The sequence below is a fragment of a genome, unplaced genomic scaffold (assembly GCF_019419815.1).
Source record: "Pyrus x bretschneideri cultivar Hongxiangsu unplaced genomic scaffold, Pyrus_bretschneideri_v1 Contig16, whole genome shotgun sequence".
Lineage (NCBI taxonomy): Eukaryota > Viridiplantae > Streptophyta > Magnoliopsida > Rosales > Rosaceae > Pyrus > Pyrus x bretschneideri.
In genome coordinates, this window is record NW_025999457.1 from 5,611,113 (window position 1) to 5,624,389 (window position 13,277).

At 37.2% G+C, this 13,277-nt stretch overlaps 2 protein-coding genes across 4 annotated transcripts; both read right to left on the reverse strand.

Moving 5' to 3' along the window:
* Positions 1 to 318: 318 nt before the first annotated feature.
* LOC103938992 (auxin-responsive protein SAUR21-like) lies at positions 319 to 864 on the reverse strand. Its single transcript, XM_018645407.2, has one exon. The coding sequence runs from the start codon at positions 856 to 858 to the stop codon at positions 457 to 459; it is 402 nt and encodes a 133-aa protein (XP_018500923.2). The 5' UTR covers positions 859 to 864; the 3' UTR covers positions 319 to 456.
* A 10,464-nt stretch (positions 865 to 11,328) lies between these two features.
* Positions 11,329 to 13,227, reverse strand: LOC103957883. 3 transcript variants are annotated; one of them, XM_048581054.1, is made up of 6 exons: positions 13,043 to 13,227; positions 12,673 to 12,924; positions 12,430 to 12,568; positions 12,217 to 12,342; positions 12,023 to 12,113; positions 11,329 to 11,765 (listed from the first exon to the last, which is right to left on the reverse strand). In XM_048581054.1, the coding sequence occupies exons 2-5, from the start codon at positions 12,828 to 12,830 to the stop codon at positions 12,078 to 12,080; spliced, it is 459 nt and encodes a 152-aa protein (XP_048437011.1). In that variant the 5' UTR covers positions 12,831 to 12,924; positions 13,043 to 13,227; the 3' UTR covers positions 11,329 to 11,765; positions 12,023 to 12,077. The 3 variants fall into 3 exon arrangements, with proteins under 3 accessions (XP_048437011.1, XP_048437012.1, XP_018505538.2); XM_048581055.1 differs by having other exon boundaries at positions 12,673 to 12,940; XM_018650022.2 differs by having other exon boundaries at positions 12,673 to 12,773; positions 13,043 to 13,221.
* Positions 13,228 to 13,277: the final 50 nt, after the last annotated feature.

The following is a 13,277-nucleotide window of genomic DNA, read 5'->3' on the forward strand; positions in this document are numbered from 1 at the left end:
TGCCCCGCTATTGATTCAGTACTTTGTATCCATTAATCTCTATTAAGTAGTAACCTCCATATAGTAAGGCTTAGCTAAGTTGTCTAGCTAAAGCAGTGAGCTCCTAAACGCTTCGATGTAATTAGGAATGAAACCATGTAATTATAAGTTGTAAATCCCGATTTGAGATTTGGAACAAAAACATGGTACAGCACAATTCCAAAAATTGTAAAACTGAGCTGTTATTTTCACAGCAAAATAGTATTTTCCTTACAAAAATGCTGTGATCATTTAATGAATTATTACTGCAACTTTTATGTACATCAGAGCCAAACATCCTTATCCACATTTATAATCTTCATTCACATCATCCTTCAGAGAGTACATTTCGCACTCACAAAAGGGAAAAGTATTTGTACAGTATGAAGAAAAACTTTGGTTTACAAAAATGTGACGCAACTCGTAATCACAATGAATTCAAAGCTGAGAAATAATATCAATGAAGGTATCTTGTCTGCAGGGAATTGTTAGACCACCCATTGGATGATCAAATCCAAATTCTTGTTCAGCCTCACTTAGCAAGTCTTGGAATGAAGGTTGGTTGAGGTATGATATAGGAATGACAAACCGCTGTCTCTGGTTCTCCCCAACATAAACCGCTAAATAACCTTTTGGGACATCTGCTAAATTATATGAACCACCTTGACTTGAATTTGAAAAAGACCGCCGAAGAATTTTCTTTGCATGAGTTACACTTGGACGACGGAATCCCATGATTTTATGTCTCTGGAGAAATTTCCGGTGGAAGTTATTGGAGCAAGAAGAAGAGAAGGGTTGAGAATATGCAGAGGCTTGAATGGATAGCAATGCAAATCTCATGAAATATATATAGTTAAAGTTTTATGTAGGATGTCCTCTGTTGAAAGAAATATGTGGTCACAATTAAGACCATATTGATATAGGGCATAGAAGGGACACTGATCACATGGTGCTGTTTTCCACCTCAACGTCAATATTTTAGATGAAATACTGCTGGACAGAATGCACTACTTCAACAGAAATATATTCTCAATCACCACCAATTAATGTATTTTGACAAGATGATGAATTTGAAGACAGAGCCATGTGAACTTGCAAATGCTTCTGTCTTTAGATTTTTTTTCAATCCCATTCAATTTCCTGCAGACCACTCACTCAAACTTTCTTATAACATCATGTTGATTGTTAGGATTACCAGTGATCTTGTCAGCGTATCTTCCGAACATGAGTAGGACATTATGTTTTATTTAGTTTCAATACGTTTTCAGTTTGTGCAGTTATTAAAAGATGTAGCTGTAGGGTATTATGATTCTTCATTTCTACTCGTACATTTTTCTTGATTAGATGGAAAGACATGTCCATGCGATTTTCCACGAGAAAATGACTATCAACTGGCTCCACCACGGTCCTTCACCAATCATATTTTTTCCGTAACCGATGTCCTTGAGAAATTGGAAGTCATAGCCACGTGAACATTTAAATGCTTGAGCAGCTGGGTCACTTGACAATCCGCATTCAATTGCCACTCTCGGCAGCTGTATAGATGTAACTATAACTGTCTATATCCCACCTTTAAGATAATTCCCTAGCTAATTAGATCACAGACAGGCTTGTGACAAAGTGGAGCCAATGCTAATTATTTGTGGACAAATTTTTTTCGTAGCCATTAATATTTTTCCTCGTCATTCTTTGCAATTTCTAAAGGCTTATGTCTAGAAGGAAAAGAGCCCCAATGCTTCATACATTCTCTCGCCAAATATCATATGTAAATGTTCTGATTATTGAGGCTGAGAAACTTTATATGCAATTATAAGCCCGGGTTTGCTTGCTGCTCTTTCTTAGAGCATAAATTTATCAGATCATTTGAAATCTTAAAGAGAAATTTTAATACCATGGGTTTCCTGATAACATTCATCAAGGTATACACAGATGAATGTTTTGCAGAAAAAAGTATAAGAACTGTATGAGAAGAAATGTAGAGAGAAAATCAAGAGAATGCAGACTTTGTTATTTCTTAGAGATAGAAAGGATAATCACACTATGATTCGATACAAGCTTATATAACAACCGAGCGTAGCTTATCAGCTATGCTATCAATGTAACTAACTTTTAACAAACTAACAGACTACAATAGCTGATGTGGCATTCCTAACTAACTGTGGTGATGTGTCAAATGATGTGTCAGTAGTCATATATCTTCCACATTTCCGGTTGCCTGGTATTGCACATGCTAAGAAAAACCAACCACCATCAAGCCCGTCAGATGTTCCTAAAGGTTATTTTGCAGTCTATGTTGGGAAAGGGGAAAGCCAGAAGAAGCGGTTTGTGATTCTGGTTTCATATTTGAACCAGTCCTTATTCCAAGATCTGCTAAGTCGAGCTGAAGAAGAATTTGGATACGATCATCCAATGGGTGGTATCGCACTACCCTGCAGTGAAGATACCTTCATCTCACTTCCCGTTTGTGTGAGTAAACGCCAAGGAAGTGAATATGTGTTCCAAAGTCACGCCCAAGGCATCATCATTTTGGAATTCGCGATATATCAAGCTGAAGAATAGGCTAAGATATGATTGAATATATACACAAAATTAAGTAGTCAGAATGACCATGTCATGAACTTTCAAGATTATTGTCCTCAAATCTAGGAACCCAATTTTGAACTACAAAAAGAGTCAAATGCTTTCTTTGAAGCCCGTATGGTGTAAATTCTTCGTTTGTAGTTCTTTATCCATTCTTGTCTTATACTTTTCATTTTACTTCTTGGCATTGAACTTGTGATCGGTACTTGTTAAGATTTGTATATAATATTTAGGAGTTCATTTTAATTTTCTCATTGTATCATTCATCTAGAGCAAGTTATGTAACTTTCTTTGTACAGTCTTTTATTGTATCATACACACAAAATTCTCATACATTACCAATTTTACATAGCATTGGAGCAAAGTTCCCTGAGTTTTTGCTTTGTAGCCCTCCACTACAAATCCAAGAAACCTTCCACAAACAATATGGGTGATATTAATTAATAAAAAACTAATAGTAGAAATATTCTTTTGATAAGATGAGTGATTTTTTTATGGACTTTTAGGAATTTAATTTATGATTTGTAGTTTTGACCTTCTTTCGAGAGCTTAGCATTCGACCATCGTTTTAGATTAAATGGCTATTTGAGACAAGGTTTGGAATATTCCTACTAATGTGAATTTGAGGTTTGCCGATTAATCTTCCGCATTAAGTTACTAAGTAGGATAGGTAGCACTTATTTATGTACGAATTTGAGAGTGTTACACCAACGCTACTGCCGACTACACTCTTTTGTAGGGCTCACTCTACATCGTATTTCAATGATCCAAACCGTTCATCTTTTAGGTGTTTCCTCATTGATCATTTCTACGAAAAATCACCCAAATCCGAAACCATTTGACCACTAGATTAAATGGTAGTTATATTAGTATTTCTTTGAAAAATCATATTCGTCTATTCTCTTCACTACAATTAGATGCCTTAATAGTTTTGAATTTGCCTAATTTTTTTATAAAGATGATCTATGAATGTTGTCAAAATATGTTTATTCCAGCTAATTGCCCTCAAAATTTCATGAAAATTACAAGAAAAGAATCGATGTGGATCATAAATACATTTAAATACTCCCTCATATGTTTTGGAGAGGAAAAATGAAGTTTACATATATAGGATAAAAGACAACTTTACTGCCTTAGACCATCTCCAAAAAAGATGTTAAATATTAGATAAAATATGATTTCATTATAATGTTACACTCTGAGTATTTATATACAAGTATCTTGTAACTACTAAGGAAAAACAAATATAACAAACTAGCAGATTCCTTAACCACTAAGTAATATCTCTAGATTTTGTAGTTACAATATTGCCCTTTTTATCCCCCCTCAAACGAAACTGAGGTACTCAAGATGAAGTTTGTCACAGAGGAATATGAATCTTGACTTGGAAAGAGATTTGGTATAAATGTTAGCCACCTGATCTTGAGTACAAACAAAATGCACAAAGATCTGTTTTGCCAATACTTTTTCTCGAATGTAATGGTAGTCTATTTCAACATGCTTTGTTCGAGCATGGAAACTAGGGTTCTTGGCAAGAGATATGGCTGAAATATTATCACATCATAAGTGGGGAGAACAAGGCAAGCAATAACCAATGTCAACCAACAGTTTACATATCCGGGTAATCTCAGACGCAGTGTTGGCAAGAGATCTGTACTTTGCCTCTATGGAAGATCGTGCTACAGTTGGCTGCTTTTTAGCACTCCAACTAATCAAAGAGTTTCCCATAAAGATACAATAGCCTCCAGTTGATCGTCTATCTAGAGCACAACCAGCCCAGTCAGCATCTGAGAAAGCTGTGAATGAGGGATCAGTTGAACACTTTGAGAACCATAAGCTAACATCAATAAAACCCTTCAGGTACCTTAGGATTGGCTTAACTGCTTGGTGATGTGAAATTCTAGGATTTTGCATGAATTGACATACAAGGTTGACTACAAAACTGAGATCCGATCTTATCCAAGTAAAATATTGTAAAGCGCTAACTAATGAACGATACTCAAAAGCATTCTCAAGTAATAAAAACTCATGATCAATTTTAGAGGTGCTGAGTGGTGTACTGCAAGGTTTGGCTCTAGCCCTTTTGGCTTTAGATAATAGGTCCACGATATATTTTGTCTGAGATATGAATATGCCTCAAGATGATCTTTTAACTTCTATGCCAAGAAAATAATGCAGAGCTCCAATATCTTTGATTGGAAATAGTAAGCTGAGTTGTTTAATCATTTATTAACAGGCTGCAGAAGAATAATTAGTAACTAAAATGTCATCCACATAGATTAGGATGAAAACCAAATTTGGAATATTTTTTACAAATAGAGAATGGTCACTTTGAGAACCTACAAAGCCAAGAGAGTGAAGAACCTTATGAAGCTTCTCATACCAAGCTCTGGGAGCTTGTTTTAAAGCGTACAAGGATTTATGCAAGTGACAAACATGAGATGGCTTGGTTGAATCTTCAAAGCCAAAGGACTGTTGCATGAAAACAGATTCAGTAAAAGTACCATGTAAAAAGGCATTGCTTACATCGAGTTGGTTTAAAAACCAATCATATTGAGCTACAAGAGTTAGTAAAAGCCTAATGGTGACTGGTTTGGCTATAGGCTGAAGATTTTAGTGTAGTCTAAACCTTCATGTTGATTGAATTCTTTTGCAACTAGTCGGGCTTTGTACCTATCTATAGTTCCATATGGCTTTCTCTTGATTCGAATGACCCACTTGTAACCTTCAAGGTTCTGAGATGAAGACTTAAGGACAAGAGATCGTGTGCCAGTATTGTTAAGGGCATTAACTTCTTCTTGCATTGCTTGACGCCAATGAAAGTGATTTGAAGCTTGAAGATAAGCATCGGAAGTACATCACTACTCAAATTTTCGCTATTAGAGCGAAACAAGTTTTGGGAATGTATAGAGACCTAGTAGCACGTGTTGTAAGGAAGGAAGTAGAATGGTACGTTTTGAGGACGCATATCTTTGCCGTCACTTCTCAAAATTCTGCCAGGGATACCACTGATGATAAAAGTAGATTACGCCATCAATCCACTTTCTTGTACTACATCAGTTTCTCCTGCATCTTTTTCACACACTTGCATCATTGAGAACACTTAGTTACAAAAGCTTACCGAATAGGAATTTACCCAACCAAATGCTTTGTCTTAGAGAATCTCAAACCTAGTTTAGAAGACGAAAGACCAAACCTAGGGTTTGTACCTGGTTTTCTAGCAACTTATTTGGGTGACGATTAAAAACCATTAACTCGTACTTCAAATTGATGATCTCTCTGACCAATTCTAGATTCCGAGTTTTCTTCCTTAGTCTGAAAAATTTGTAGTAGTCGTACTAACGACCTTCTCACCTATTCCGATAGCAAGATCAAAATCTCTAAACATTGGCAGTCAACTTTGTACCAAAGTCCCCAACCATTAGCTTTGATTAAATTAGTACTTTTCTTGGGAGACGTGATCTTAGTAAAAGATATTCTTTTCTTTTTTCCAAAAGGTTGTAGCGGAAGAAAGTTGATATTCTCACAAAGTGTTGTGAGATTCGAGATATACTTGGTCTTGTCGAGTCTATCGACAATTGGTTAGCGATTTTTCGGCTATAGTGTTTTTCCTCACTTATCGGCCAAGAAAAGCTAGTTTAGCTTGGGGTGTTGATTATGAATAAAGTTTCTGACAATTGAACCGTTGTCTCATCTCACCTTTGTTTTACGCTTTTAGATGACATTGATCATTTTGAAAATCCATGATGATGTGTTCTTTGGATGTCCCGACTATGCAGAGGTAGCATGACGGAGTATCGCTTATATTTTCCAATGGTTAAAACCGTTCGAAATGAATCATCATATACATGACCTAGAGTCAACAATTATCACCTTCACTTGAAAACTAGATGACACTTCTCTGTGGAGAAACGTATCCAAAATCTTCACCAACCTCACAAACTTCCCAACTACACTTTCTCTTGGAAAGAGCTAAATTCATGGCAACGACAATGGAGGAACCAAACCAAATCCTACGATTGCACTATCGTGTATCACCCCGATTGTGCAAAAAGACGTATCTACCCTTGAAGTACTTTCAACATGTACTATTTTATTTTAGTTGGAATTCACGAGTAGTGGTTTGGTGTTACCTACAAATCATCAAGAATCATTCGAATGGTTGTAATCACTTTTTGTATCTGAATGGAGATGGAAAATATCATCATAAGCTCCCAGTACAAGGTATTTTGTACATGTGGAGATCATGATGATGTCTCAGTGATCATCGACCGACATGACAAGTCAACTCATTTTTTGTTGGTCCAGAAGGGCCATATCTAGTTCATTCTTGAATTCTTCAGATTTTCTGAAGTTTCGATCGGTGTTTAATCTGACAGGGATTCCATATTCATCTTCTTGTGCTGGAAAGCATTTCAGTTAACCATGAGTACGTGTAGGGCTGGAAAAAAATCCCAAAAATCCCAAACCAAACCGAAAAAATCCTGATCCCAAACCAAAATTCCCGAAATTTTCGGTATGTCATCCCGAACCAAACCGAAATTTTCGGTACGGGATTCGGTATTGCATCTCCATTTTTTCGGTATTCCCATACCGAACCGAAATAAATATTATATATATATATTATTTTTTAATTATAAGAGAATTATTTCAACCGTTCATTGTTTTAGATTTAATCTATGCCGTTCATTTGTTTGTAGGTCAGATCCCCCATTTCAATTTTTACTTCCGTTCCATCAAGAGCTTGAAGCGCAGCCACTGTGCCACCAGCCTTCCTTCACCAGAATCACCACCCAGCTTGGCTTATAACTATTATTTTTTCTTTTGAGTTTGTTACTTTATTTATTTTAAAACCTTGGCTTGTAACTATTATTTTTGCTTTTGAGTTTGGTACCTAATTTATTTTGATTGCATGCATAATGCATGTGTAGTGGACAGATTGAAACTTTGTTATTATTGAAACTTTGTGCACAAATGGGCAGTGGGTAGATTGAAACTTAATTTATGAAACTATGTCAAATTTGTGCAGTGGGCAGTGGGCAAATTAGTAGAAATAATAAATTGGCAGTTTGGGCCCAAAAACATAATATGTCAAATTTTAGCCCAAAAGTATAATATGTCAAATTTTAGTCCAAAAGCCCAAAAGCATTTCGGGATTCCCGATTTGTCCCGAAATCCCGAAATTATTTCGGGATTCCCAAAAATTTGGTTTGGGATTGGTATTGAATTTGGGATTCCCGAAATTTCGGTTTGGGAATCGGGACAAGGGTTTCGGTATGGGATCCCATACCGAACCACCCCTAAGTACGTGTCTACTCCACTGCTTTCCATTTTATTTCTGAGGTAGACAGACGGTCGAGTATATTCGCTCGGACATTGAAATTTTAGTTGTGACCATTAATTCTTCAATCACCCAACAATTACTCTGCTGAATAAACCTTTACCGTTGGTGATTGAATATTCTGTAAACTACCTTTGTAGTGTGAGGTCATACAGTCAACTTAGATATCTTTAATTCTAGATTTGATGGACTTGTTTTGACCCTCAAATTCTTGATTTAGCCTTCTCAACTTAGATTTTCACTAAAATTGAGAGAAACTCATATTGAATCTGTTCGCTAAGGTGTTGTGGATTACATTGTTCAATTACATGGTGCGCATGTCACTACCGTATCTCACTATAATGCGCATATCACTTCTCAATCTTGGAAGTCTTTTGGAGAGCCTTGGGTACTAAGTTGTTATTCAGTGCTACATTTCACCTTCAGATTAACACCCAGTCTGAACGAATTATCTGGACCTTAATGTACGTGTTATGTTTTATCCATTCTTTAGCATGGTTGTAGCAGACACTTATCTTTTTGAGTTGTATGTAACTACAGTTACAATTTTGGTTCAGCTATGGTACTGTTTGGGTCGTGGTATAGATATTTTATGCATGGAACATGTTTGTTAAACGAGTATTGCGAATAAGGTATTCGAATGATTGAGTTTACGACATAGAAATTGTGTAATGTTGATGACGTTACTCGAAAGGGTAGTTTGCTAGCGCGATCGAGGCTTATTCAGACGATGTATGTGTATTTCCCAACGAGGGGCAAGTTGGTAATATTGAACCCTTGGGAATTTGTTACTTACTTATCAGGACAACAGTGAGTTGTTGGTATTACGGACTACAGACCGTAATATTGAGAACTTATTTGTTGAACTCGTTAAGCAAGTAGACATTTAGGTCCGTCGACGTTAGCATTTTATTTATTTATATGTCTAGTTATTTATTCATCATCTGGGCTAGACTCAAAGATACTACACACTTACCTCTGGAGTACGTGACACTACAAATGCGTAGGTAAAATTTTTCTATGCTCAGTTTTGTTTTCAGTACAACTATTTTAACTTTATGTTATTATATATGTACTTTGACGTTACGTTGTTATATACCTATTTTTCTATTATATGTTTTTATAAAGGATTTTATATTTTAGTATTGTACTGAAGGAGAATGAAAGTTTGAGTTTGGAGGCATGAAAGAGAAATCATTGCACTCCGATCTCGACGGAATGGCAATCTCTTTTATGTAACCACTCTAACTCGATTTCTTCGATATACATTGTCTTTCTATCCTAAGTATTTTATGCATATCAAGTGTTTTCAAATTTTGGGGACGAAATTTTTTTTTTTTAAGGTGGGTAGATTGTGACAACCATTCCCTAAATTTACGTTTTTATTTATTTTAATCAAGGGAATTGACGAAAATGATCCTAGAGGCAAGGACTTTGACTTCCGTTGACCATCGTCTAGAGAAACATATGACTTATTCCTTTAGCGTATTTGTGTAGTACTCGTTGGTACAAACACATAGGTGAAAGTCGTTTGTGAGTCCGGATTATAACGGTATAGTTACGGACGTTTGAAATTGGTTATTTAAAGTTTAGTTAAATCAATTAAAGTCCCACCTTATGGGAAGACTGACCAATCCAATTAAAGGGTAAGGACCAATCAGATGAGAGAGAAGCAACCAATCAGAAATCAGGAAGAGAAAAAAAAAAAGAAAAAAAAGGGAAGCTCCATTCCTGTCGGTCCTTACACCCGCACACCCATCCGACCCAATTCTGGCTAATTCCGCTATTTTTTCCGTTGAATCATCACCATCCAACACCTACAACTTCTTCCACCACCTCCTCTCTACCATTCCCGCCCAAGATTGAAGGGTTTTAGGTCCTATTTCATGTAGAACTCCATCGGAGCACTGAAGGTGTTCGACGGTGATTCCTCCATTCCGGCGAGTTTCATCACCCATCACCACCCTTAATCAACTCCCTTTGGACCCAGGAACAAGACCAACCAGAGATATGGGCGTTGGAACACCGGAGAAGTCGAATCGACGAACACCCATTCTAGGTTTCCGGCGGGTTCGTGGCAATTTGAAGCCTTTCCCGGCCAAATTGGACTTGGCCACAGGTATGAAACTTACTCTACTCGTTGAGATCTTCATTCTTGTAAAATTTGAGAATTTTTAGAAATAGTTGAATTTTCTGGCGAGATGGGGTGGCCGACCATCGCGTGCGGCGGCACGTGGGCCGAGACTCTACCTGACCTTCCTAAGCTAATTTGGATGTCCCAATTTCATATTTGACATCCGATTAACAAAATTCCATTGTTTAGGTATAATTTCGCTAAGGTCCGCCACTTGGACATTATGTGAATCGACGATCCAACCGTTAGATCTTCACCAAACCTTAATACATTATATTACGTAATATTTGACGATATTAGAAACTTACGGATCAGAAATCTGACATACAGATCTTCCTGAATTGGATTTGTAAGCTCGTAAAATAAAACGCTGGCTGCCACTTAATTTTAGCAATTGGAGGAGATTCGACTATTGGATCATTCCGAAACTTTAGGATGTTGTTCTAGAAGCTTATTGAAACTCTTGGGAAATTACATATTAGAAATCTGAGATGTGGATCTTCCGGATTGAGTTACGTAGGGTTATGGACCCTATCGTCAACCTTTGACCAACAATTGACTTTTGGTCAATGGGTTTCAAATCATTCTAGAACGTCCATGAGGATGTGTTTTATGTAATTTACGTGTTCTATTGATAATCATTCTGAGACGTGATTTGATAATTGTTCTAGGCACCGATCGTAGCACGGACCTCCTGACGACGTCGTTCTTCACCTCACTGTTTCATTTGGCTTCACCCAGGACTTTACGACTCCAAAGTTATAAGGATGGTCTGATTTCATGTTGGGGAGCCTTGCAGTGAACTAGAGGTTTATAGTTTAAACCCTAAAAGGTTGGAAAAGGATTGGTAATTAAAATCTTAGGGGTGTTAATGTAATGTCTCAAATGTGAGGAGTTTTGTGAAAACTCACCAAACTTCAATGGTGTTAACGTACTTAACTCATTGTAGATCTCGATTATTCTTTCCCTACAAAATAATCTCTTGATCCAAGAAGTCTTAATTGACATATTATTTTGGCAAAAGCTCACTTCGAACGGAAATCGGTTATTTGATTATTAATGTATTATTATAAATATTCTGTTTGTTGTAACTTTGTATTTGTTCAATCTAGAGTGAGTTTTACAAGAATAATCTTTCAATGACTTTAAAAATAATCCATCCAAATTATACCACATTAGTGTATTCATTCGATCCGAGAAGAATGAGATGACTACTTTAAAGTGTTGATAACAACTGTTTACTTTTGAACAAAAATAAAGAAAAATAAGAATGTAAATTAAAGGACTGAATGTGCTATAAGTAGCTACAAGTGATTTCATTGTCCGAGTGCATGCCAAATTTGAGATAATGTGCTAAATCTTCCCAACAAGTAACAGAAAATTAAGAAGCACCACCATTCGAATTGTAAGCCAAACAAGAAGTGCTTCCTCCGAAAGTTGCTTCTGAATTCAAATCTCTAATGCGCTGCAAAGTGGAAATGCAGGATGATACCGAAATACCAAAATTTGACGAAGCCAGCTGCTTTTGTGAGTCTGATGTTCAAGAATCTTTAGAAGCATTCTCATCCACCCGCGGCAGCAAAAACGGTGGAAGGAATGATGGTACGGTGAATGCCAAGGCCAAACACACCACTACAAAGCCTACAATCCACCAAGCTTTGTACGGAATCCCCAATACTAGTTCATCACAAACTGCCACCAACATAAAAGAGATGAACTTTGTTACAAAAGCAAATTGTAACAGGAAAATCTACAGTAAAGAAGAGGGAGATTGATAAAGAAAAACATTTACATACGGGAGCTGTTATTGGCAAGCCGTGCAACTCAAAGTGCAGTTTGCATATGGTTTTTCGAGTGCCAATAACAGCTCCCTTTTCATACCAACTTCTCACGCAAAGTTTACTGTAATTAGTGGCATGATGGCAGCAATTGATTGATATCTGCATTACCTATGTTGAATATGATGTGTTCCTCTTTTGCACATTTGGTATTGCAACAACCCCCTCAGGCTCCACGCTCACCAACACAGACATTATCACCCTGAGCAGTCATCAGAGTCCAAAAACTTACAGGGCATCTCGGAAAATGCAAGTTATGGTGCAACAATGCATCCAATTCAAAGGGTCAGTGGAAAAAATCAAACCTGATCATCAGAGCCAAGACTCTTAGTCTTGAAAATAAGCTTTTCCGTATCTAGTAATCTTCGGTTCCCAGTCAGTGCCAATTCCAAGTCCCCTTTCTTGAGTTGCAAGGAAAAGCTAGCCGGTATCTATTAACATGCATCAATAGAAGTTATGGAACCCATAAGAGGATTGCTGAACAGCACAAAGCAAATTAAAAGTTGAGAAATACATACGGAAGCAGGATATGATATCTTCACTTCATACCAAGTATAAGGCTTGAGTCCATGAAGCCGGTAAAGGCATGAACCCGAATGTAGCGGTAGAGTCTCCCTCCACAGCTCTTCACCAACCTTCAAAACTTTGATGTCTGTCCTGTAAGAGGTGTAGAGCAGTGAATTGGGTTTAACCAATGCTCCTATAGAACGAAATCAATAGCAGAAAAATTACAAATTGGGTTTCATTCGGATAATACTAACCCGTTCGCCTTGCTTGAATTTGAGCAGCAGATGATGATGCAGATAATGCAGAGGCTGATAAAAAGATTATGAATACGTATTCGACGCATAGCTTCCTGAACCTGACCAACCAGAGTAACACACTTCAGTGGTTTTCTTTCTTGGTTGGCGCATTTCATCAAACAGTTGGTGGGAAACAAAAACCGCAGAGTAATCAAGTTGACAACTTCATATCGAACAAGAAATAAAGAACCCCACTGGAGCTCCACTAATCTACGAAGCAAAGATACTGTCACTTTGGTTGAAGAAAGATTAACAATTCCTTCAGCATTTTGATCCTTCCAAATCAAAGAACGACAGTCGCTTTTACATGCAAGCTAGTTTTCCTTACCTTTCTGGGAAACGAAACAGAAGAATGATCGATCGGCGGCTGCAATTAGGGCTTAAAGAATCCCGCAGGGGTAGATTGCGTATTTATTTTCTCGGAATCGATCAGTGAATATTTTCTCAGGAACCAATCAGTCAGCAGCATCCATCTCTCAACGCAGCGTTTAGAAAGCGGCACTATAGAAGAAGAAAGCACTAAACGCAGCGTTTCGGTCGTTCTAAGTTTCTCGTTACTTAAT